The 27,145-nt window shown below is 43.9% G+C and overlaps 1 protein-coding gene across 7 annotated transcripts in view; it reads right to left on the reverse strand.

Moving 5' to 3' along the window:
* The window catches only part of CC2D2A (coiled-coil and C2 domain containing 2A), a 73,702-nt gene that overhangs the window by 37,185 nt on the left and 9,372 nt on the right, over positions 1–27,145 (reverse strand). For all 7 annotated transcript variants that reach the window (XM_070399139.1, XM_070399131.1, XM_070399135.1 and 4 more), the window contains 14 exons: positions 26,678–26,807; positions 23,002–23,090; positions 22,564–22,665; positions 19,528–19,629; positions 18,630–18,803; positions 16,656–16,818; positions 15,080–15,216; positions 14,338–14,469; positions 11,057–11,266; positions 9,920–10,026; positions 8,029–8,169; positions 4,379–4,535; positions 3,034–3,272; positions 1,619–1,796 (listed from right to left, as the gene is read on the reverse strand). In XM_070399139.1, coding sequence (XP_070255240.1) covers positions 1,619–1,796; positions 3,034–3,272; positions 4,379–4,535; positions 8,029–8,169; positions 9,920–10,026; positions 11,057–11,266; positions 14,338–14,469; positions 15,080–15,216; positions 16,656–16,818; positions 18,630–18,803; positions 19,528–19,629; positions 22,564–22,665; positions 23,002–23,090; positions 26,678–26,807 — 2,061 coding nt within the window. The remainder of the gene's footprint in view (positions 1–1,618; positions 1,797–3,033; positions 3,273–4,378; positions 4,536–8,028; positions 8,170–9,919; positions 10,027–11,056; positions 11,267–14,337; positions 14,470–15,079; positions 15,217–16,655; positions 16,819–18,629; positions 18,804–19,527; positions 19,630–22,563; positions 22,666–23,001; positions 23,091–26,677; positions 26,808–27,145) is intronic.

Raw genomic sequence — 27,145 nt, forward strand, 5'->3', positions numbered from 1 at the left:
AAGAGGATATACAGACGGCCAACAGACATGAAAAGATGCTCCACGTCACTAATCATCAGAGAAATGCAAGTAAAAACCACAATGAAATATCACCTCACACCTGTCAGAATGGCCATCCTCAATAAATCGACAAGTAAGTGATGATAGGCATGTGCAGAAAAGGGAACCCTCGTGCACTGTTGCTGGGAATGTAAATTAGTACAGCCTCTATGGAAAGCAGTATGGCAATTCCTCAAAAAATTAAAAATACAGCTGAGCCCGGCTGGCATGGCTCAGTGGCTGAGTGTCGACCTATGAACGAGGAGGTCATGGTTCGATTCCTGGTCAGGGCATATATGCCCCAGTTGTGGGCTCCATCCCCAGTGTGTGGTGTGCAGGAGGCAGCCAATCAATGGTTCTCTTTCATATTGATGTTTCTATCTCTCTCTTCCTCTCCCTTTCTCTCCCTTTCTCTCTGAAATCAATAAAAATATATTTTAAAAAATGCATCTGAGATCAGGTGCACCCTAAGTCCAACACGAGTATCTCTGTAAGAGACAAAAGGACACTCAGAGCTACAGAGGAGGTCATGTGAAGACGGAGGCTGAGGCCAGAGTTAGGCCATCATAAGCCAAGGAACTCCCAGAGCCACCAGAAGCTGGAAGGGGCCAGGAAGGACCCCCGCTTTGGAGCTCCTGGAGGGAGCGTGGCCTTGCTGACCCTGGGTGTCAGACTTCAGGGCTTCCAGGATTGAGAGAGTAAACATCTGCCGTTCTAAGCCACCACATTTGCATTGCTTAGTATGGGAGCCCTAGGAAACTAAAACAGACAGAAAGAAACATATTGCTAATGGTGGGATTTAAATTAGTAGGAAATTTATTTTTTGGGGGGGGGGGGGGTTCCTAACACCTATAACTCCTCTCCCAATCCCCCTCCTAACCTCCTGTGACTATAGCATAATTGATTTCTCTGGTACATTATGCTGGTCCTGGTAGAAGGGGAGACTGAGGCATGCCTCTGATGAATGAGCCAGAGGTTCTCCCCACCTCCACCCTCCCTCACGCCTCCCTTTTCTCGAGGTGCACCCTTGAGCACTGTGGCCAGCATTACTCTGTCCACATTTTGAGGAGGTGAGTTGGGGTAACAGACCTCCTTCTGCCAAACCTTAAGCCAGCGGTTCTCAACCTGTGGGTAGCCAACCTGTGGGTCGCGACCCCTTTGAGGGTTGAACGCTCCTTTCACAGGGGTCGCCTAAGACCATCGGAAAACATATATAATTACATATTGTTTTTGTGATTAATCACTATACTTTAATTATGTTCAATTTGTAACAATGAAAATACATCCTGCGTATCAGATATTTACATTACGATTTATAACAGTAGCAAAATTACAGTTATGAAGTAGCAACAAAAATAATTTTATGGTTGGGGGTCACCACAACATGAGGAACTGTATTAAAGGGTCACGGCATTAGGAAGGTTGAGAACCACTGACTTAAGCACAGACGTGTCCAGGAGGAGGCTGAACCTTGAGAACCTACCAGGAGGCTGCCATAGCCAATGGGTGACTTCCAACCGCCTTGTTCCTGCGATGACCAAGATATTCCTAGGACGGTGACTATCATTGCAATGCGTACCTGCAGCGTTAAACTCTCCGGCCAGTTGACTATTTGCAAACTGAAAATCTGTCCAAAGTGAACTCGGAAGTCTGCCCCGAGTGGCCGCCCTTCAGTCCTGGACACCTCCTTGCCGTTGAAGATCACCTTTAAATACACCGAGCGCCTCTTGACATCTTCCCTTCGTAAGACCTCCGCCCTGCAAAGGGAGACCGTTGGCAGGTGAGGCTGGTGTTCACGGACTGAGGATAACGGGAGTGCTTGGCGGATGGACACTGAACAGGACAAGATATGCTGAAGGCGGTACTGCCAGTCACGTTAGCCCTCACTGAACCCAAAGGACTCCAGGTCTCGCTGAGCTTCTATAATAAAGCATTGTGATTGTGATAGGGAGGAGGAGGCCCGAAAGGCCATCGGGATTTAAGAACCGGGTCCAAGCATCGCTGTATAACAGTTTCCTTAAAGTTTTTCAAACAAGCCTTACATTTGTGTCCCAAAGCTTTAAGCAAACAGAAACATCAATTCTTAAATGGAGAGAAGTCAAACCATAAGGGCAGTAGTGATTTATATTTGGGGGGGACATTTTATCCTGAAAATATAACAGCATATCGTAGCAGTTAGGCCACGTTGGCTTCTCTGAGATTCAAGCTGGTTTTGTTTGCTTGTTTGTTTTGTTCAGTTTGCTTTGTTTCTTAACACTTTCCAATAGTGAGTGACGGCTCACTGCATGCAGGGGATTGAGATATGTCCCTTATTTTTAAAAGTCATTTGAATCCCCCAAAAAAGGTATCCTTAGGAAGTATATTATTCATAAAGCCAGGAAGTTAAAAAAATATATCAAAACCAACAAGAGTGGCCATTAATTTTACTATGTATATGTGCAAAGATGCCCACCCAAAACTCCGATTGTCGGTTAAGTCAATGGCAACTCTAGCTTGTTAAGGAAAGGGTAGGCTTCAGATGCCTGACTTAGTATCCACAACTCCCTTGGGAGGCTCTGCAAGGCCAGCAAAGGGCAAAGCTGGCTTCTGGAGTGGCTGAAATCAAGGGCTGAGGGGAGACCTGGGTGTCTGTGCCCTGGAGGGGGCGGCTACCGATGGACAGAAAACACAGTGAAGTTACAGGTAAAGGCTCCAGATCAAAAGCCATGCAGGCAGCAACTGCGAAGAGTGCCCTCTAGGGGCAGATTCATGTACTGGGTTCCTGGGAAGCCAGCAGGGATGCATTAACTAGGGAGGTGAACCACACTGAGTCACCAAACTATGGCAAATATCAGCAATTTCATGTGGTTCAATCAAATATATGTCTGCAGAGAGTTAACGATTCTCCTGACTGCATGGTGTTGGTCAGGGGGTGTACAGGAGATGCACACTCCACACCGGGTGTATGTATGTGCATGTGCATGGGTATGTCTGTGCGTCACCTGTCAACCTCACCTGGGACACTGGTCATTGGGTGTCACACTCCCGGCCAGGCTCAGCTCTGGGACCAGTGTGGGTTCCCCAGGCCTCCTCCTGCTCCGGGCTGCTCTCTCCCGCACCTGCTGCTCCAGCACTGCCCGCTGGGTGGGCTCCGGGGGCATGGGTTTCACGGGACCTTCCCCAGGGGATGGCTCCTCCACCTCCTCATCAGGGTGTTCTTCGGCTGCTTGTTTCTTTTTCTTTTTCTTGGCCCTCTGTTGGGTGAGAGGCAACCTTATGTCAGACGGAAATGTTAGGTTTTCATTGAAGAGCACAGCCTTCGGAATCAGATAGACCTGGATGCAAACCCAGCGAACCCTCAGATAACTGTGTGCACTCAGGCAGGTTACAAAGCTACCTGGCCTCTCCATGCCTCGGTTTTCTCTTCTACAAAATGGGAACAATCATGGGAAACTCCTTCAGGGCTGATGAAATGGGGTAATTAATGCCTGTAAAGCACTTATCACAGTGCCTGGCCCCTAGAAAGAGCTTAAAAAAACATTAGCTATTTATATGATTATTAATATAGATTCTCAAGGCCAAGGACACATCTTGAAATTAAAGTGAGGCTGTGGCTGGGCCGGCGTGGCTCAGTGGCTGAGCGTGGACCTATGAACTGGGAGGTCACAGTTCCATTCCCAGTCGGGGCATATGCCTGGGCTTCAGGCTCGATCCCTGGTGTGGGGTGTGCAGGAGGCAGCCTATCAATGATTCTCTCTCATCATTGATGTTTCTACCTCTCTCTCCCTCTCCCTCTCTTAAATACATACATATATATATATATATATATATATATATATATATATATATATATACTTTTTAACAGTAAGGCTGTGAGCAGGACTGGCACTGCAGGTCCCCGTCATCTATTACTTATTGCCCTTGGATTCAATTTTGCAGATCATTTGTACAAAGTTATGTAGTTTTCTGAGGGAGAACCAGAAGCATCAATGCCCTCCATTCAATGGGACGATGCATGTAACATGCCTGACACATACATGAACAAGTACTGTTATGACTTGTTTGTTCACTCAGATAGCCACAGAGTGGTAACAGAGAGCTAACAGTGATAGCAAGAGTAACTTGCCCAAGAACACACAGTTGGAGAACCCTGGCTCTGGTTTCAGCTAGCTCTGCAGCTTTTTAAACAAGTGCATCCATTAGCCAGTTCATTCACGCATCTTTGGTTCCCTGGCGAGGGGGCAAGGAGAGAGACAGAGCAGAGCCAGCAGTTTCCTTCCTTCTGTCTCATGGGGTGCCCTCTAGACCCTCCCCTTCCCCCAGGTCAGCCCAGTTCAAGGCTGAGGCTCCGTGTGCGAACCTGGGCTTTCCTCCAGGCTTTCCACTGCTGATACTCGGTTCTGTATTCTTCCATCTTCTGCTCGTACGCTTCCGAGTGTTCTTCCAACAATTCGCTTATTTCAGCTTGAATTTCTGCTTCATATGCTTCTTCGTCTGCTTTCTGGTCCACTTTTTCCCTTTAAAATAATTCATAGTACCTTGGTTATTTCTTGAAATGAATAATAGAGTAATAATAACAGCAACCACCTGCACCAGGCTTGATTTGTGGCAGGAACTCCTCTAAAAGTTCTGCACATGTCAGCTCACATTCCCTTGATACAGAGACTGATCATCACGTTTTATATATGAGAAGACAGGCACAGAGAGGGTAAGTAACTTACCCAAGAACACCAACTGGTGGTGGAAGAGCTGGAAAATTTACTGCTAAACAACAATGCCACTCTGAGTTAAGTGACCCAGATGGCATACTGACATGGTGCCAGTAAACTCTCCACCTGTAGCGGTAGAAGGTCACTATAGTTATCTTATTAATCCTTCAAGTCTCGGACGACTGACTTCATCATGTTGCTACCCAGTCCCTAAAGCCACTTTTTGACTTGGGATTGACAATTTGAGTTTTTCTTGGATGATTCTGCGGATACTCCATCAGGAGTTCGGCTCAACCCAAGGCAGTGCTTCCCAAGGCATGTTCTGTAGAACACTAGTTTCTGTGAATGCCCAAGTCAACCTGAGGTTAAACAAATGGGAGCGGCCTCTTGCTCATCTTTGCAGGGCCCTTTACCTGTTAATGGGCAGTGTGACTCTTTAGGAGGGGGATGGCCAACATGCCTACCCAGTGTGTCCCACCCAGCACGTCCCACCCAGCACGTCCCACCCAGCACTTAGAGCTGTTGCCACTCATCACCTGTGCTTATCTCCTAATGTGGTCTGGTCAGGTAAATGCCATCTGGCCCCTTAAAGCTCCTCATCCCTTTTAGATAAACTTAGTCAGGTGCCCAGAGCTGACAAATGTTTGCTATGTACATGTGTAGCCTGGTGCTTAGGCAATTAGCAGTCCAGGGTACAGACGTTTAAAGATTTCTAGGATTCTACCTAAGAAACCCCGTTGGAAGCACAGTGACACCTCACATTTATAAACATTGGGGAAGTCTGGCTCAAAAATTTAGTTCCATCTCTGATATATAAGGAAGCATTCACTTCCTCCTTGTTATTCAGAAACACAAATGAGCTGGTGGAAATTGGGGAACTTGTGCAGGAAAAAAATTATTCTGTATCATAAGGTGGCTCGAGGAACCACGAATGTGAACGAAGGGCACTCCAGAAGAAGTTAGAAAGAAGCACTTAGGGAAAAACAGGGCCTAAGTTTTATGAAAGTGACAACCTAGAGGTGACCTGAAGGGTAAATCTCCTATAAAATTCAGTTTATCCTATGCTGGCCGACCAAGATCAACAGTAATTGATATAAATGTGAGGAGTCTGACAGAAGGCTGACCAGGACTCCTTTTGATATTCACAGGGTGAATATCTACATTTTATTACCTGCTGCTGACTCAATGGCCTAAAGCGAACTCCCCCAAGACCTGACAATCTTACTGTTTGCTAAACATTACCATTGATATGTCTGTTTGCATTCCTAAAGGCAATTGTGTATTCTAGCTAATAAAAGCAGCTGGTAATGGAGCAATGGAGAGAGCTTGACCTCTATGGTTAGGCTGTCCTCTGGTTCCCGCAGTAATTAAAAATTAATATTCCATCTTGCGTATCATTTGTGCATCAGCCCTCCCTCCAAGTCTTTGAACCCGCGAAAGCCACGCGGGCCGTGGACTCTTGCAATCCTAAACTTAGGAAGGAGGAAGGAAGGAAGGAAGGAAGGAAAGAAGGAAGGAAGGAAGGAAGGAAGGAAGGAAGGAAGGAAGGAAGGAAGGGGAAAACAATCTTATAAATATTTACATTCTCCATTGAGGTTAGAAGGGTAGCCTGGGAGACAGAATTTAGAAGTAGAAACACTGGAATTTCTGGGAAACATCCATGGTTTCTGTGGGAGAAACTCTTTGAATTTGTTTTTCATGAACTAACATTCAATGAGCACACACCCAGTGGCAGGTGCTCTGTTGGGGACCAGAGTTCCAGTGGCAACAAGGTCCCTGACCTCACAGAGCACAGTCTACATTGGGAGGATGTCTTCTCAGCCTCTGACGATTACAACGCCCCAAAATCACCAGGCGTAGCTCTCTTTGGCTGAAACATGGCTGATTTCAAAGCCAAGCACCAGCTCATTGCCCACACTTGTCACTTTCGTGTTGGTATACGGACACAACACTCATTCAGAAGAAACCATCCGGAGAGGACCAACACCAGCAGAGACACTCTTGAATCAATACACAGAACAAGGATCTGCTTGTTAACTGCGCTCTTGCTCATGGATCAAAGCCTAGTGAATGAGGCCTCCTTAGCATAAGTGCTATCAAAGCACACCTTCCCCACACCAGGCCCTGGTCAGCTCTAAGTGAGTTGGAGATGGATGTGAAAGATAAAGCTGAAAAGACTGCAGGAGACAATATCCAGACCACATGGACTATCTACATGACTCAGAGGTTTTCTTCAGCAGATATGAAAAGCACTGATCACAAAAGAAAAGTCTAAAATATTCTTTTTAAAGCTAAGAACTATTCATCAAAAAGCAGCAGAAAGAGAGTAAAAAGACAGGTTCAGATGGGAGAGGCCACTTCTGCAGGCACCATCCACAAAGGTCTCATGAGCGGGGTGTATGCCGAACACCTACGAATTATGAAAACGGTAAAAGGACAATCAATCCAGGTCAAAAATCAACAAAAGCCTTGGTTTCCTCAGAGAAGAGGAAACCAAGGTGGCCAACTCATGTCTGGGAAATAAAAATTAAAACAGGCCATCATTAGATTAGTACAATGTTCATGTTGGACAACATCAGGCGAGATGGATATGGGTGATCTGGACCTACGGGGACACTGGTCAGAGTACAAATCAGCTCAGTCACTCTGCAAAAAATGTCTGGATTCAGCACGTAAATGTAAATTCTTGGCAAAATGCCTCCCTTAAGACTCAAAAATTTCACTTCCAGGTGTACTTCTGGAAGGTGTAGCACACAAACCCTAAAAGACATGTCCACAAAAATGTCCACAGGAGTGCTGTTTATAACAATTGAAAAATGGGATCAACTCAATGTCCACCAACAATAAAATGGAAAAATTCTGTGTTATTCATATAATGAAGAATTATAAAGCAAGGAAACTGCAGCTATGTGCCATAAGGTAGATGGTTCTCACATAGTATTAAAGAAAAGAAACAAGTGTGTATTCACTAAAGAATACACACAAAATACTTTGATTTATGGAAAAGTCAAAAACTATATGTTCCCAGGGATTATACATCAATGGCAAACCTATAAATAAAATCAAGGAAATACTGATCATAAAAGTCCAGAAAATGGTTACTTCTGGGACGAGGGGGGTCGAGTTGGGGTTAGGAACATGGGGGCTGCCAGGTTATGTTCTATTTCTGAAACTGGGGAGTGGTTACATGGTTATTCATTTGTAAGTATTTTTTGTGATTATTTTTTAAAACTGTACCTATGTTTTATACATTTTTCTCTATGATATAACCCAATAAAACAATTTTTGAAAAAAAGCCTACTTTCTCAAAACAAGTTTCAAGGGCGTGTTTGTAAACCTCTGGAACTCTCGCAGGGACTTCATTTCTTTCCAGACTTTTATGATGGTCTTAAGCAATGTTCGATCTGTTTCTTGTTCAGCATCACGGAGTTTTCTTGTTTGCCTGCAAGATATAACACACACACACACACACACACATAAAGTTATTTAGCTGTGTTTGCAAATTAAAAAGAACTACTAATGCTATAGTGATTGCATATTTAAGAGCTATAATATAGAAAGCCAAAACTATGAATGAAAATTTGAATACAATAGGATGTTGATATATTTTGAGAGGTTATTTTCTTTTCTTTTTGCTAGATGAATCTGACTTCAACTTAACTAAATTAACTTTTAAAATTATTATTAATACAATGTACCTTCAACAAATCGCCACCATTGACACTATAAAAATAAAGAGCCAAATATATGCAGTTCTAAAGTATTGTTAACATAGGGGGGTTTATTGCTGTCCCAGTGAACAACAAATATATTCAAGTCTGTGTTAGCACAAATCACAGTTCTTCCTTTAGGAGACGAAGTGATGTTAGTGGGTGCCTTGGTGAGTTTTCAGTGCTATCTACAGGAACGATAATTTTGGCCTGATATAAAGAGGTATCCTTGGAAAATGCTTCTGTTTTCATTTCCATTATTTAAAGTGTTTGCCAATTATCTAGTGCCCTACTTTAAGCTTTGTAGGACTGACAGCCTAATCCAGAACCCAAATGCACTCTATTATGCCATTAATTAATTAATTAGACAGGATTTTTTCCTTGAGCAAGTACCAGGTGCCATGTCAGGGGATTCAGAAGTGCCTAGAAGATAGGAGGTGTCCCTGTGGTCAGAAAGCTTAGCTCAGGAGATAGGCACATAGATAAATGACTGTAACATACAATGTGAGCTTGGCCTAAGAGAGCTTGACCCCCCAGAAGGCAGGCCTTAGCCTGGAGTTTTCCTTGTGTTAGTCAAGCCTCTGGAGAAGGTACAGAGAAGCACAGAGGGCTGGTTTTCTAATCATTCAACTGGTGGCCGTGGAAAAGGAAGACAACAGCCAATTAGTGGTTGGGTGGCCATGAGTCAGGACACACTGCAGGCGGTGGAAAAGCAAGAATGCAGTGAACTAGGATAAGAAACATTCTTCTTGAAGAGCAGCAAGGCATTACGGTTAAGGACACAAATGTGGGACTCACTCCCCAGATGTAAATCCTGCTTCTATCGTTTACTAGCTGGCATGTGTCTTTTCTGTCCATGTGTCCCACACTTGTGTACCTAGGAAAATGAGTACTGTGTCAGGTGTTCTGTAGGGTTAGTAAATGGTATCACACAGCAAGCAGCTTCTGACACTTGGATTTTTAAATTCAACATTATTTTATCCATATCAATACATGCAGAGCTAATTCAGTCATTTTGACCATGGTAGAGACAGTTCATGTGACTCTAGCAGATATGTTCAGTGCTATGGGGTCATTTCTAGTTTCTGATTTTGTAAATGATGCTGTGAAATCCTTGCAGGCACCTCCAGGTGCATGTGTGCATGGCTCCTTGGAGGGCACACGTCTGAAGCAGAATTTCTGGGTCTTAGCTGAAGGGTATTTCCTCACTTTGCTTGTCTCTGGCCAGGCTGTTCCCTGAAGGGGTGACTGCAGCAGTATTTGTTTCCACCAGTAGAGTGTGCGAGTCACAACATCCTACATCTTCATTCCTTTATTGGGCTTCCAGTTTGGTGTTAATATGATGGCTATATCTCATTGCTTCTTTTGGCTTAATTTCACACGTATTCAGTGCATTTAGAAAAACTGAAAAAAAACTGAGCTCTCAACAACTGCACATCAAACTGTGGGAAAAAAGAAGTTAAATTATAGACTTTAACTCACCGAATTTCAGATTTATACTCATTGATGGCTTTTGGGGTTATATCAACAGACTTATGAGATTTTGCTGGATCAAGGCCCATCTGAACAGCATTTCTTAAAGCTTGGAGCTTAAAAAGACATGGATACATGTTTCGAGTTAGACATTGTCCTCCCTACTGCAGGCTACTTGCCTGGACTCATATATAAAATGACCTACCCACAAAATGACCCAAGGACCCATCATGTAAATGGATGTCCAGCATCTAGCTGTCTCCAGGCTTTTGCCAAAATGAACTTTTACAAAGAGCTGTTTCTTCTATTCTTGGGAATCAACCACAGTCCTCTGCTCTACCAGCTGAGCTATCGAAGGGATGGACTCCTTCTTCTATTCTTGAAAAAAGAAAGGAATACTAAAGAACATTGCATGTCTGTCCTTGTTCTGTGGCCCAGATAATCAAGAGGCTCATGAGAGATGTTGCTTTTATGTGCGTGTCTTAGACACAAGGTTTTTCTCAAGGCTAAAAGTGGGTCCTTCTGGATCTTGGACTTACACTGATATTTTTGTGATGTGAAGAGAACATAAAATAGTAGACTTATAAAAGAAGGTACCATGGAGTTATCGCTTTTTGGAGGTAGTATGTTTTAACCTCAGGGTAGAAGACTAAAATTCCCCATAGTCAAAATTATCCATGAAAATTCCACAGGATGGGATTACATTGGAAACCATTCTGAAATGGATGGCCATGTCTTTGAGCATCAGGTGAAACAACTGACTTGTGTTCAGGTGCCACGTTATGGGAAATTATATATAAAATGGAATGTTTCTAAGGACAGAGAGATTCTCTAGCCTTGAACAGCCTCAGCATCTGAGGTCACATAAGCAAGACAGAGCCAAGCATCTTTCATCTAATACCCACCCCGGGTAGGTGAGATCGCTTGCACTGTTCGCACAAATCTTTCTCTTTTAGCCAAATGTGTGCCACTGAATTTGCACACGTTCAAGTACATAGTCATATCCTTCCTTTTGTTTCCAGTATAACAACATGTCATACATCCTAGAAAGAGGAGCCACATGGACATTTGCTGCTGGACATGTTTCTGTTGATTGGGCTCATCAGAAGAACCCACCCCTCCAACAATAAGTGTGGAAGAGTGTACCTTATCAGTAAGAAATTGTGCCTTGTTTCTCTGGCGTCTTGCAAGGTACTGGTCATATAACTGGGCCAGCTTGGCTGCCAAAACATGCTCTCGGCTAAAACAGGGATGATGGGTAAAGATTAACCCTGAAATATCAATGTCCAATTGGAAATTTTCAGGAAGGTCTCCAGATCCAATCATATGTTGAGTTTTCTGCACATATCTGACCGCCTGCCAAAGAGAGCAGAGTGTTGGGGGGAACACAGTTAAGGCACTTACTAGATAATGACCTAATAAGCAATGGAAAGATATGCAGATGCAAAATACCTCCTACCCTGGTCAAGCCAGATTGATGCTCCATTCCCTTTCTTAGTGGTTTTAGGGGCCTGCTCTTTTCTGAATAGTAGAAAGGTAAAAATGAAAGACAAGAGCGAGAAAGGAAACCATTTTAATCTTGTCTCCAAGGTTTTTTAGATTTTTCTCTCTCCCAAGTCAGTCCTAATCTTTGTCCCGCAGACTATCTTGTTTCTTAGGTTTTGTCTCTGGTGACCTCAAAATTCTTTTGACCAGAGATGCATAGATTCTGGTCCAAACTGATCATTATTGGGATCATAGATATATTCTCCATGTACAAAGTAACAGTGGAAGAGGGAGATGGAGCAGCTGAGGGTGTGGAAACAGGAATGGAAATTTCCACTGGGACGTCCATGGATCGCTTCATGCATAGTGAGCCCAATAAATCCCTCTGTGTTTATCCCATAAAATCCTTAAATATGCCCCATAGATCACCACTGCTTTTAAGGTTGGAAGGTCCAAGGTGGAGAGACCTTTCTGATTCTGTGTCTTCATTTATGTAGACACTACTGTGATCGGGAAGTGGGCATTGAGACACATCTCTCGATCCTCTGTTTTTGCAGAATGGAGCTTTTGGAACCTACTTACGTTATCTGGAAAATGACAAGCTTATGTGACATAAATGTATTATTTATTAGTTATGAAGTTAAATGGAAGTTGTAGAAACTGTAGTGAGAACTGAAGCATCTATCTTTCATCAATTGTGGGTAATGTTCAGTAATCTCTTCGCTTAATTCCTCTTCATGGCAACATCTAAAGAGGCTGGGCTGGGGGAAGCCTTGGATTCCAGCTCTGGTTCTAACTGATTTGCTCTGGAACTTTGGCGAGGTTACTACACATCCCTGAGCCTATTTCTTCATCTGTAGGAATGGGAGGCTGAGAAAAGATTAGCATTTTGTAGATCTCTAGGCAGCATATCAATTACTTCACATATGCCACCTCATTTCTTCCACAAAGATGAGTGGATGTCTGCGATGTGCTGGGCCTGTCTCCAAGCAGCCACTGCATTAGGAGGAGGACTGGGATCTGACCTTTATTACACGAGGGGGGGAAGATAAGGCCTGGGGTGTGCACAGGGAGGCTGGAAAGCCCAGTAGAGGGGACTCCTATGATTATAAGATTCTAACTTTCTCCCGTCTCAGAATAAGAATAGGAAAGGGAGGTCCAGATTGTTTGTGTGTGTGTGTGTGTGTGTGTGTGTACATACATGTAAGTATGTACAGAAATATACTCCCACAGGTTATAGAGTGTGATCTGCTTTCCAGTTACTATTAGTCATCAAAATAGTACTGGTATTCACACTTATAACAAAGCATGTACATATGAGCCTTCATTTACCGGTAAATTTGTCCTGGTTTGGTGTTGCTGTCTGCTTTGCACTGGTAAGAATATATGAGTTTATTTCTTTTTAGCCATTTAATCTCACACTTTGTCCTCTGCCAGATTAGTAGACTATTAATGTATATTTAGGACATACGATTTTCTGCAAGAGTTCAATAGAGTGTATCCTACTTTTATTTTAAAACAACACATTTTCTCCAAAAAAATAGCATTTAAAAATACCATGTTGAAAAAAGCATTAAAAATGTCTTTAATGAGAAGATTGGTAGATATTTTGTTTTAAAAAAAAGTCCTTGTAAACCAGGATGTGTTTATAAATAGGGAAGGATTGACCATGTCTCATTCCCTTCCAAAACAGGCTAAATTGCATCTCCCTTTGGATTATAGGGCAGAAAGCCCATCCTGCATGGGTCTTACTCCACCAATAATTTGTATGTTATGAAAGCCCTAGTTCTGGTCATTAAGATCCTTACACTTTAGATGGCAACAGTGGAGACCCATTTCTTTCCTCTTTTATTTCAGTAAAAGTATTCAGTTAGCACCTGCATTCACGTTAGAAGTTTTTATTCTGTGTGGTCACGATGTGTCTTGTGAGCACCCAGACTAGGTGACTTAGAACATTCCCACCTCACAAAGACATGTACTAGTACAACTGAACATCGCTCCACAGACTTAAAAGAACATTCCTTCCTAATTGCTTAGCTCTGGCTGGGTCTTGCCTTGCCTTTCCTTTTACATGGGGTATGAGATCACTCAGGTGTGGCTCTCAGGTTCCATCTTGTACTCTTCTTGATGAAGAAGTAACGTTGGCAGCATAGTTTCAATTACTTAAAATATTACCTGGGGCACCTGTACTTTGTGTCTCCTTCCCCAAATCTGCATTAGCTCATGTTCAAGTGATTATTGGTGGCCTCTGCTGTAAGCTGAGCTCGACTAAGTAAAAATAGCTCCCAGGACTCTTGGTAGTCATTGGGCAAGACCACTCAAAAGACCCCAACTCTCTTCCTATTGGGGAGCAAGACCCCCTGGTTTGTTGTCTTTCTTTTTGTTTGCTACAATTTCTCCCAAGAATAAATCACATTGATAGGGCATATTCTTTTAATTTTGAAATTGATTTAATCCTTCAGTCTTTAATTGAAAACTGAAAACTGGAACTATCAACGATGGTGCATATGGACCATCTGCTGACAGTCTCAGCATGAGTTGAGATGCATGCCCATGGAGAAAAAAATAAAGTTGTACAGAAAAAGAATAATCATTGGTGGGATTAAAATCCAAGTGTCCATATTTGTCCTGGAAAAATAGTAGCAACTGAAGTAAGATGACAGAAAGGAAAGAAGAAAAATAAGAGCAACTAACCTGGATATGCAAATAAGACACTGACTCAGCTACCCCACCTGGTAAGCTCGCTCCTGGTTAAAGAAGGGATTAGGTGAGCACAGTGGACTTCCTTGTAAAGACGCCTGCTGTCTGTTCTTTATGTGTAAGATGTAAATTATTTAAAAAATAAATCAAAGTAGAACACCACAAATTCAGTACTCCAAGTGATTCAAGCAGCAAAGCACTTTCAAGCAAAGGCACCTATTAAAAATGAGAGGAAGGTTTACCTTCTTATACAGTGTTTTGAGCTCTGCGTGAATGTCTTGCTCCTGGGTCAAGGCTGGCGGCCGGGAAGGGGAAGGCCTGATGGGGTTTGGCAGGGCTAGGATTCTGCCGTCATCTCCGAACCACCTTCTGTCCTGGGGAGCAGGCAGAGGGAAGGACATTTTCTACTCATTGGACAGAAATGGTTTACAAAATAAATAATGTTTGCAGGGAAATTCCGGGTCCACATACACATCTATGTACCTTCCCTCTTCCCCAATAGATCTTCTATAGTCTCTGTTTCCATTAGAAATTGAGTCTTCACTAATGCCCCTACAATTAATTTAAGATATAGTCCTCACCACCACCCCACCTGCAAAAAATAAAAATAAAAAAAACCTTAAGAAAAAGCTGTAATAATTGCTATGGAAAATTTTGTGTTCTATTCATTAAAAATTTAAAAAAAGGAGAAAAGCAATAGAGAACATTCTATCTTGGATCTTTGAACATTTATTTCTATGAATTGTGAAATTGTTGCCAACATCTGATTTACAAAAGCCGGAATGCAGCTGGCAGAAGATGTTTTTTCAGCAGTGAGAGTGTGTGCCGCTTGAGATCATGAAACATTCTGAGACAAGTTACAAAAAACAACGGCTGCGTATGGACACCCCCAAGGGGAAATGAGTTGGGTGGTGCAGTGACTGCCCTGTGGAAAAAGGGATCCCCTGGGTCACTCGGGGCGACGCTGGGAGGGGGTGTACTTACGGACTCCTGCACCAGCAGCCTGTTCTCCATGATATTCTGCGTGGCCCGCGGCACCTCGGGCCTGGTTCCAATGTATAGTCCTTCGTCCTCCAGGAACCTGGGCTGCACGTTCTCAGGAAGCTTCTTATACGTGGGCACTAGACAGTCCACAGAGAAATGCAGCCATTTTAGTGCCCACCTAACGTTTCCAACTGCTTTGTGAGGAATTAAAGCAAACCTCCCCCCCCAAAGATTTCCTTTCTGTTCTTGGAAAAAGGCCTATTTTCCAAATTAATTTCTCAAAGCAGAACAAAGGAGAAGACGAATGTGTTTACTTGCAATATCATGTTGTAGAGATGAAAACATTCAATACCTACTAGTATGTGAAAGGAGCAGTAAGGAGGGGTTAATCAGAGGGTCTGCTCCAGTACCCTGGCCACTCCCCCCCTCAAGGAACTCCCCCAGTCTGCTTCCAAACACACAGCTGCTCAAACCCTTGGAATGTTCAAAGTGATAACTGTCCACCCTTTTGTATGCTAATGAGAAGACTCCTGAATGGTCTCAGGATTAGTGCGGTGTCCAGGGAACCAATCACGTGAGGAGACAGTTGGGGCTTTCATCACCCACTTCCTCCACTCCCACCTCTGGGAGAAAAGTGGGACAGAGGGACCAGAGATAGAATTAATCACCAACGGCAGTGATGTAATTAATCAGTCTTGGAGAGCTTCCTGGTTGGTGACACACACCTTTTGCCCTCTGCATCTCTTCGCCTGTGAGCTCTATGTTCTTTATTATATAACTAGAGGCCTGATGCATGAAATTCGTGCAAGGGGCTCGGCCCTCACAGCCGCAATGGCTTGCCTCGGCCCTCGCAGTCCCAGCTTCATCCAGAAGGTCGTCTGGAAGGTCATTTGGCTGTCCTGTCTAATTAGCATATTATGCTTTTATTATTATAGATAAACCAAGAAATAGAAGTGCTTCCCTGAGTTCTATGTGCTGTTATATCTAGTTATCAAACCTGAAGAAGGAGTCAGGAGAACCCCCAATTTGCAGCAAACTTGAGTAAAAGTGTGTGTAGCCTGGGGACATGCTATTTGGCAACTGCTGTCTGAAGTAGTGGGTAGTCTTGTGGGACTGAGCCCTTACTGTGTGGGGTCTGTACTCACCACTGGTAGGTAGAGCAGGATTGAATTGTAGGACACCTAGCTGGCATGGGAGGGTTGGTTGGTGTAAGTAAAACCTACACATCTGGTCACAGGACTGTTCTAGAAGCACTGAGTGTGAGTAGAGGGTGAAACACAGTTGTTCCTTTTCATAGCCTGACTCTCAGAGCTCCCAGCGATGGTCACTGATATGATGAAGGAGCTCCCATGGCATTCTGGGATTTCTTCTGTGATTCTGTCTATAATGGCTTGCTCAGTGGATATTTTTCCATGTTCTACATTTTTTTTGGTGTGTTTGTGTGGAGCTATTTCTTGATTATGAAATCAGATTAGAACCTGGGATCAGTGATGGAGATCTGGCGTCCTTAGACACCATCATCCTTTTATCACTGAAGGAAAAGGAAGGTGAGCGGGAAGACAGAAAGAGCCAGTACCTGTCAGCCTACTGGGTATGAATAGGAGTTCTTTCTCCTTCTGCAGCCGAATGTGGACGCTTTCATAATAGGCAGGTCTCACTGCCACGAAATCTTCAGCCCCATGATGTAAGCCCAATAGGAAATGCTCAGCATCTCTACCATTAAGCAGCTCTTCCTCATCCTGCATGGCGTTAAGAAAATGACAACAAAAATCATGCTAAGATGATCCGTTTATATAGAAAAAAATAATGTATGATATTCAACTCACCAAACAACACAACCTACAATAGTATTACCTACTTATTTATTTGCTTGTTTGTTTATTTATTTAAACAAAAGCATAAAGCTACATGGCCTTTCATATTTACCAAGCAGATTTTCTTTGTTTTTCACTATTTCCTATACTTGGCAAATGTCAAAATCAGATCCGGCTGAAATCAGAAGAGACGTGCTAAGGGAATCTATGAAACCTCAACAACTCTGGCCTCCTTGGAAGGTTGACACTTATTTAAAGAACATGTGCTCACAAGTTATGTAGCATTTTAAGCTTCCACCTGGCACCCACCCCAGGCAAATGCACAAGTGTAGGGTCCACACACTCTGCTCAGACTGCCTGGAGTCCCAGCCACAGGGATCTTGTCTACTTTACTGACCCTCGGTTTTCTCAGTTGTAAAATGGGTACATTAGTAGAGATGACTTCTTAGGGTTTTGTGAGGATAGAATTAAACGACCCATTTAAAAATCTTAAGCACAGGACCTGCAATTATAAATATTAGTGGAAGCATATTAATTTTGCATAATTGAGGATTTTTCACACGTGTTCTCCTTTTCTTTCTCTTTCTTCCTCTTTCTTCCTCTTCTCCTTTTCCTCTTACTTTCTCCTTTATAAAAATCAAGGCTTTAAAGCAAAACAAAACAGCAACACCTTTTAAAATCCTGTGGAGACGTGCAGGGAGCTGAAGACACCGCGGCTGCCCAGCTACCAGCCTCCTAATATTTCCTCCCCAAACATACAAAACAATAAGAAAGGAAAAGTAAATCTACGTGGTCACTAAGCTCTCAGCATAACTTGAAGACAGAGAATGCCAAACACCTCAAAAACGGAAGGATGTTTCTTGCTTCTGCCCTACCTCTGCTTGTGACGAGCAAAGACCAAAGACTGGGAAAAACTGCAGCAAAGACAGAAAAAGGAAGTGAGTGAAAGGGCCTCTAGATGATCTAAAACTCCCTCCAGAAAGACTAGTCCACTTTCAGTATGAAAATATGAACAAAGGTCTGGGCAGGCCAGAGCGTGGACTACAGGAGAGGGCTTCACGTACAGATGACTTCAAATGGCATGTTTTGCCCGGCCGGTGTAGCTCAGTGGTTGAGCATCGACCTGTGAACCAGGAGGTCATGCCCCACACTGGGTATCTCGAGCCCACAACCCGGGTGTATGCCCTGTTGGGGAATTGAACTGTGACCTCCTGGTTCATCGGTTGACACTCAACCACTGAGCCACACCAGCCGGGTAAGTCCTTTACACACTTTTACAGGCATGCTCTCTTTTATCGAACACATACCACTCACAATGAGGGAATCTGAGTTGTAGCTTGGGTGTGGCATGGGGCACAAAAAGCTGCTTGCCTGTAAGGTTGTGGGGGCAAGAAAAATCTGCAAGCCACATTGTTCTGCTGTTTTTTCTTTCTCCACAGAAGATGGACAGATTTAATTCAAGGCCCTCACTACCCAAATTGTGGGGTGAAATTAAAGGCTACAGAAGGTTATGTGAAGCTAATACCCCTTTTCTTTCACCCAAGACATGGATGAGCTGTTCTGTGTGGTGGTGGCAGTTTTGCCTTCAGCCACTTTCTTCCTGGCTAGGGTATCATCGTCATCTACTTCCTCCTCCTCCTCCTTATTAACATCCTCATCCTCATCCTCATCATCATTGTGGTCCTCATTGTCATTACCATCATCATCATCATCATCACCGTCAAAATATTAAATACCGTTTTGTTTACTCCTTGAACAGGTGGCCCTTCCTCCTCTCCTTCCGCCTCCTCTTGATTGGCTCCCTCTCTATGTTTTGCTTTTGGTTTTTCCTCCAGTTCCTCTGGTTCGGGATCAAAGGTGAAGGTGAAGAAGTTATAGGCTTCTTCGGCAGAAGGGAAGCCAGGCGGAAGCTGAGGAGAAGCAGAGAGCAACAGAATGTCAGGGTTTATAAGCTGGAGTGAGCTGTGCACTGTTCCCTGGGAGTGGGCTCCATGCTAATGGCATCAGGCATATTACCTCTGTTGAAGGTCCGCGACTACTGGTAATGAGCTGTAACAAGGGCAACAGGCAGCTGGTGGCCTCCTTTAATAAGTACCTTTAATGAGTTACTTTTTTGTAAATGGGCTCTTATTTACACTCCCACAAGCACATAAATATATCAGCAATAGCAGTAAAAGCTTTAGAAAGGATGATTAAAATGCCAAAAAGTGGATCCATTGTTTTATAGGCCAATGCTGAGATGGTTTTATTTAATCATGAGCAATACAAGATTTGTTAGCCTTTTTTTTAAAGACCATTTTTTTTGGGGGGGGGGGGGGCGGTTAAAGCTTTGGTTCATCTTGAGTTAGTGTCCCTTTTTCCCCATATTGAAAGCGGGTCAGTGTCAGAGCTGAACAAATAGTCTTTCCTGCCCTTAATGCATTTCCCTGCCCCAAATCAAGCTTGCTCCTATGATTTTGAAAGTAGGAATTATTTCTCATACTTTTTTCTTGTATTCTCCACAGCAATAGGAGGCAGGTCATGTATATTGTCAACTCACATTGGATGTTTTTGGAAAATAGAAATTAACAAAAAACCATGATTTAAAGTATGTGTGATTGAAAACAAGCACGATTTAAAGACAGGATTTCTCACCGGGGGTTTAGACTTGATTTTTCGGACACAGTCACGGAACTTGACTCTTGAATAACTTTGGGAGTCATCATCTTGTGCAGTCCTTTGGGTCTCTCTCCCTGGCTGGATGAGTCAAAAATGATAGATACACCATTTAAATAAAATAACTAAGAACGTTGTAAAATAAGCATTAACCCTCCCAAGGCATATCTTGTGACCATCAATGCAGATCACCATTCCTGAGGAATGCTGTTAAATGTCAAATATATTTGAAGGTTAAGGTTGCTGAATATTGTCTTACTTGGCTCTGTCTCTCTCAGGACCAAACAAATCTAAAATTTTATATTCCATAAACCTTAAAATGAAAAGTGTTACTTCTCCTCAGATCAGTAGATATCCTTCCAAGAGATCATTTCCAAACAGCCTATGAAGAAAAGTATCAGTAATGTCTGAATGTAAATAAGTCTGGCATATAGCCTTCAGGGCACAGGGCCTGGCCTTCTTGTGAGCCTTGGGACCCTCCGCTGGAAGCGGAGCCTTCTATCTATACTGTGCTAACACTCATTATGGGTGTTCTTTCTTCCCTCTGCTAGCCAACCGACCAGGTGTTGTTCCCACTTTATCTTCATCTTTCTTCAAACCCACCCCTTCTAGAGCCCTGCTACTCCACCTAGCAGCCATCGCTGAGCTTAACCACCCTGTACCTCCACTGTCCGTGAACATGTCTGAATCCCCAGGGCTCCTCAAGGGCGGGCTGTTGTCACCACTGTGAGTTCAGAGCCCATTGGACATCTGGCAGGAATGAGTCTCCATAGATGCTGGCTGGACACCAGGGAGAATGTGTCAAAGGATCAGATCCTGGGTAACCTGGGACACTGACCCAGGTCCCCAAATAGAGAAATTTTGGTCCTGTTTAGTGAAGCCCAAGTATTCAAATGTTCTGTGTTATTTCCACCTTGATGTTAAAGGCTTCTTGGAGATTTGTGTTTAGCTTTGTTTTATCAGAAGTCACTGAGAATAAAGTGAAATGAAATGCAGATGAGATTAAGCACAGGTCTCTGTTGGTGAATTTAGATACTGACCGAAATATTCCCAACTGGTTTCTGCTCTTCTCTCCGACTCTACAGCCTCCAACACGAGCTCATACTTAGAGAGGGCTTACTGTGTGCCAGGACTTGTAACATGTGTGAACACTTTGAATCCTCAATACAATGCCAAGAATTAGGTTCTGGTATATCCCCATTTTACAGAGGTGGAAAGTTACTTGTCCAAGGTCATACAGCTGATGAGTGAGCCTGTCAGTATTTAGCACTGGGCAGCTGGGTTCTTTGTGTGCTATACCCTTTGCTCCATAGAATGGAAATGGACAACTTTTTAGATATTCCTTCTGGGTTGAGGTATATATGAAGAGATATGTTCATGGGCGAGATGTTCCATTAGGAATATGAGATCTGGTCTAAGGACAAGGTAGATGATGTTTGTCTGAACTCCATGGAATGGTTTTTAGGGGATGAGGAATATAATAGACATGTGAGTCAGGATCTATTCACAAGGAGAAATAAGTACCTTGTACACCAAGGGAATATATTTGTACTTCCAGAACCTCCAGCGTTTTTGGGATGTCATAGTCATGGCCCATGGACAAGCGAAACCTGAGCATCAATCAGAAGGTATAGACAAGACCAGATAGAAGAGATCAGATCCTCCTATCACTTAACCCACTTGCCCAAATGTGGAGACACACACACACCTACCAAAATAATTGAAGTGTTTGTCCCAAGCTGATGGGAATTTAGGTAGTTTTTCTGAATTTTCTAATATTTAAAAAAATGGTGGCTCTTACAAGGAAAAAAAATAAATTAGAATGAATGAAAAAGAAATGTCTGCTCAATAGAATACAGTAGAAAAGTGTCAAAAAGTCACTTCATGGGCCCACAGAGTGTTCCTACTAAAGAACCCTGGACCATAGCACACGAACAGGGTTGAAACTTCCCTGATGATCATGGAACCTTTGGTTTGCTTGGGATGGATGAAGATGAAATGTTTATAACCTTTCATCACAGAAAAAGGAAAGGCACATATAAGAAATCAGTGGTTATGCTACGGAAATATTCCCAAGGCCTGTGCTTCTTTGTCTCCATGGTGAAGAACAACCAAAACATCATCACCACCAACAACAAACAGTTAGATCAGACTTGCAAACACACTTCATTGGACCATTTGCTCTGTTGTTTTGTCCATTCCTTCTTCTACCCTCCTACAGCTTGTCCTTCATCCACATCCTTGCCAAGTATTTCTATCTTTTACTGGCTTCCTCCCTGCCCCGTAGGCTTTTACTGTTAAGTTTTTCTCCAAGTGGCAAGACCCTCCTCTTCCAGTCTTCTTCCCTCCAGCAAGCAAAGGCACCTCAAACCTTCAAAACTCAGTAGCGATGCTTCCTAAATGTGTTTCTCCAGGCGTGGTCCCTCCCCTACAGACCTCTCTAGAAGAGCGCCCATGGAGATGCTCCTCAGATTGGAACAAAATCACCCCAGTGCATTCACACCATGCCCCATCCTATCAAGAACAGATTCCCATGGCTTGTAGAGAACCACTGAGGCTCCTTAGTGTGATGTTCAAGGCCCCCCACCACCTGAATCTGCTCTTATCTCTCTCTGCTTCCCAGCAAGATCCATGGATCCAGCAACTCTGACCCATAAGACAGATTGGGGATGAAATAGAGCTGGGATCAGATCCTGGCTCTTCCACCTACATGCTCTATGACCTGGGGAGGGCTTTGCAGCCGTTTTGAACCTCAGTTTCTTCATTTGTCAAATGTGAGTGAAAAAAATAGTACCCACCCCCTAGGGGTATTTGGTAATGACATGGGATAACACGGGTTCAAGACTTGGCACAATGCCTGGCACCGAGTAGCACTCTATAAGTAGTAGCTATTATAATTACTAATAAGCACTTAACACCTCCTCTGTGCAGAGCTCTGTTCTAGAACTTCTGCCTGAACTTTTACGTTTTGTTTCACTGTCTTCGATCATAAAGCAGAGATGGCCCGTTTCTCACCTCCACACCAAATTCAGTCTCCAGTTCTTTCTCACTGGGGCTTCGTAAGCGCCTGGGCCGAGGGGTGGGAATTTCCTGGAGCAACGCACTTTCTGCTTTGGACTAAAAAGTCAAACAGAAAATTACTGCTACATGGCGTCAGTAACGCTATGAAAACCGCAGTCACCCTCTCGAGGAGTACAATCAGTGAAAGATACATGCTTTACCTCCGTAAGTGATGAGAGCAAGCAAGGTGGTTTGTTTAGAGGAACAACAATGAATGCTTCTCAAGCCTAATTTTTGTCTGCGCCAATGTTAAATACTACATTAGCATTCAACATGTGAAAAACATTTACCGCTACTCAGATCCACACAGTTTTGAACAAACAAAGCAAGTCAGAGACAAGACCCAGAGAGCTGCCCTGAGGACTGAACAAAGCATTCAGGTGGTCCTCTTACCCTCGCAGCTTTTAATTTCTCCCTCATGCGCTCCCTCATGGAAAATTCTGCAAAGCCCGTTCTAGAAGCTGAAGGAAGTGGAGGTAAGCCTAAAAAAAATAAGACATTTACTTTAAAACAATACTCCCCACCCTCCAAAGGAAAGATTAGATTAGAATAACAAGAGAATGCAGTTTTATTTTGCAGATTTGGAACTTTGCATAAACAAACAGGAAAGGCTGCTGACAGCCCTCCATTTGTCTGGGCTTCTTTGAGATCAATAGCGAAAGCCTTGGTCCTGCCAGGAGCTTCACATTGGGTAACTAAGAATAAAATGAAAACCCTGGCTGGTTTGGCTCAGTGAATAGAGTATCAGACTGAGGACTGAAGAATCCTGGGTTTGATTCTAGACAAGGGCACATGCCCAGGTTGCAGGCTTGATCCCCAGTGGGGGCGTGCAGGAGACAGCTGATCAATGATTCTCTCTCATCATTGATGTTTCTATCTCTCTCTCCCTTTGCTTCCTTTCTGAAATCAATAAAAATATATTAAAATAAACAATAAAAAGAAAACATAGACCAGCTGCCTCCTGCACACCCCCTGCTGGGGATCAAGCCTGCAACCTGGGCATGTGCCCTGACAAGGAATCAACTGGGGACCTCCCAGTGCATAGGTCGATGCTCAATCACTGCGCCACACTGGCTGAACAATTTTTAAAATTATTAAAGATTTGATTTGAGGCTATGCAAGAACTTATGGATGAGATATTCAAGTCATTACATCATAATATTCAGAAAATAAAAAATATTTTAGAATACAGTGTACTATTTACTTATGCTTGGCTCTTCAGCACCGTGTGAGGTAGAGTCTCCAGAACTGTTTGGCAAGCCTGCATCCCCAATATGCATCCTCTGACTAGAATGTTCTTTTCCTTTTCCAGCTGCTGGGCTCAGATGTAACTCCCAACACCCAGCTCCTTTGGGCAGTTCTCCCTTCTTTCTCATACTGTCCCTTTAACATCTGTTTCCTGGGTCAGTCTCTCTGGGCCTTGATGTCTTTATAAAAGTGAGCCTGACTTAAATGATGTTTCCTTTCACTTGCATCAAATTTCACCAGATTCCAAACTTCCTTTTCAGTCAATACCGAGAAGTTGGCTCTGAAATGATGCTTTAATCAGAGAAACTAACACAAATGAATGAAAAACAGATGCCAGCAATGAAGAAATTTATGTTCATAGGAACATGTGATAGTCACTCCCTGAAGAGGGGATGTGAGTTGGAATCCTGGGGGAATGAGTGTACTTTTGTTCTATGTTTATTTGATTTGGAACGAGTGCCTGCTCAGTGGAGCCCTTTCTTTGTTCAGAATGTCCTGACTATGTATATGTTTGAACAGCAAATTAGAAGCCAAAGCATTCACTGCATAGATTTGTGCTGCTGTAAATCAGGGACGTAGCACCTCCGGACATGTGCCTGGTGCAGTGGGGGCAGCCATGGCATCAGGGTGCTGGTATCTGAGTGTCTGAATCTCATCTGACCTTGACAACTTTTGGAGCCATATAGGAATGCCACAGAGTAGATTGCAGGTTCAAGGTGAGGAGCTGGTGTGGTAGCTCCGAGGGGAGGCCAGATCCCCAAGAGGCTTGGGAAGTCAGTTTTGCACCCAGGTAGGCAGACTTGTGGGGAAGGGCATGGTGGGCACGGAGGTGGGTGTGGTGAGTGAGCACACCTCAGCCAGAGCACAGCCTCCAGTCCAAGGCAGAAAGGCCAGCCTGAGACAGCTGTTCATTCAGTCAGTGAGCACTGCTGAGTGCCACCTGTATACCAGCATGTGCTACCCACAGCTAGAAGTCAGCCTCTGCCCTCAGAGATCCATAGTTCAGTGGACAGGGGAGCTGCACACCAATAAAAAGAGACATCAGACACATGGGCACAGGGGCCACACGGAGGGAGAGGGAGAGCCTTCCCAAAGGGGATGATATGTATCCTGATTTTTTAAAAAATATTTTTTTATTGATTTTTAGAAAGATAGGAAGGGATTGGGATAGAGAAATAGAAACATCCATGTGAGAGAAACATCAATCAGCTCCTTTCTGCACAACCCCTACTGGGGATGCAGCTCACAACCCGGGCATGTGCCCTGACCTGGAATTGAAGCAGTGACCTCTTGGTTCATGGGTGGATGCTCAGCCACTGAGCCATACCAGCTGTGCTGTGTCCTAATTTTTGAAAGGCAAGGAGCTAGAATGACACAAAAAAGCCCCAAATAGAGAAGGGGTTAGTCTAGGTTGGGAGAAGAAGGTGTGTGATTTACCTGAGTGATAGACTTTGGGTAAAAGAGAGTGCCACAGCAGGCTGTCAACCTTGTGAAGACTCTGAGCTGGCTCTGTGCCTTGTCTGAAGAGTCCTTGTGGCCGTGGGAGCCACTGTGGACAGGGCTGGTTGTAGCATTGGAGCCAGCAGACCAGAGTCTGTGCTCAGGCCCCACCATTAGCTGTTGGTTCTCTCGGAACCATTGTTTCCTAATCTAGAGCAATGCCAGATGATAGGACTGTTCTGGAAAGTGAGAAATGTAGTACATATAGAAACCTTAGCATGGTGCCTGCCGTGTCCTAGCCGCAGAAAAGGTAATTATTTATTTATTTTTTTAATATATATCTTATTGATTTTTTACAGAGAGGAAGGGAGAGGAATAGAGAGTTAGAAACATCGATGAGAGAGAAACATCGATCAGCTGCCTCCTGCACATTCCCCACTGGGATGTGCCCGCAACCAAGGTACATGCCCTTGGCCGGAATCGAACCTGGGACCCTTGAGTCCACGAGCCGACGCTCTATCCACTGAGCCAAACTGGTCAGGGCAAGGTAATTATATTTGTTAGTTATTTAGCATCAAGTTTCTCTTTCACCTGGAGGAGGCTACCAGGTACGCGCCAGACTTTCAGAGGGAAGCTTTCGGCATCTCACCCGATTTCATTGTCACAACAGCTGCACACAGCCAGGTGTTTGTCATCCCCATTTTATAAAGGTGGTTCTTGTGGGGCAGGTGGATTTGGTAGTTGCTCAAGGCCTCTTGGCCAGGAGTCCCGAAATAAACCCTCGCATGTTTGGTCAAATGATCTTCAACAAGGATGTCAAGACCACTCAATGGGAAAAGGACAGTCTCTTCAACACATGGTGCTGGGAAACTGGCCATCCACATGCAATAGCATAAAGTTGGTCCCTTACCTTACACCGTATAGAAACATCAACTCAAAATGGATTACAGACCTAATCGTAAGACCTGAAATCAGAAAACTCCTAGAAGAAAGCTTTGAGGAAATCTTCGTGACACTGAGTTTGGCAGTGGTTTCTTGAACATGACACCAAAAGCACAGGCAGCAAAAGCAAAAAGAGACAAAAGGGACCACCTCCAACGTAGAAACCTCGGTGCATGCAAGGACAACGTCAGTAGAGGGAAAAGGCAAACCACGAAATAGGAGAAAATAACGCAAATCACACATCTGACGAGGAGTCGTGGTCCAGAATATATAACGAACGTCTACAACTCAACAACAACAGCAACAAAACAAGTAACTGGATTAGAAACTGGACAAAGGATACACATTTCTCCAAACATCATATACGAATGGTCGACAAGCACAGGACAAAATGCCGAGCATCACTAATCTTTAGAGAACGGAACCCAGAGACACTTACTCCGCGGGCCTCGTTGGGTGGGCATGCTCAGAAGGTGGGTGTCAGGGTCCTGATCCTCCTGAGCAGGCTCCTGCTGGCTGCCACTGTGGGGCTTTCCGGACACCATTTCCTCGGGGCCAGCAGTGAGGAGCTGCAGGTGAGGGTGGGAGGTTGTGATTCTCAGGGCTTCAGTTGACTCAGATCCTATCTCAGGATGAGGAGTGTCACTTAAACAGAGGCTAGACCCTAAAGTATTCAGATCTAGATAACCTGGGACCCCACTCTCTATGCCACTGTGGTCACCCCCCAGGGAAGCAGTGCCAACCCTGAGTTTCTCTGCGGTGTCTCGGGAAATTACTAAGTCACCCCAAAACAAGGTGAATATTTTCACTTCTTTTAGGTATAATGTACAGAGCTCTGCAGAGATGTGCAGAGAAAGGGAAGCAGGAAAGTCACAACCAAACTATTTGAGCCCAACTCCAACTCTTG

Source organism: Myotis yumanensis, unplaced genomic scaffold (genome assembly GCF_028538775.1).
Source record: "Myotis yumanensis isolate MYYU_CA2020_CCGP unplaced genomic scaffold, mMyoYum1.0.hap1 SCAF_1, whole genome shotgun sequence".
Taxonomy (NCBI): domain Eukaryota; kingdom Metazoa; phylum Chordata; class Mammalia; order Chiroptera; family Vespertilionidae; genus Myotis; species Myotis yumanensis.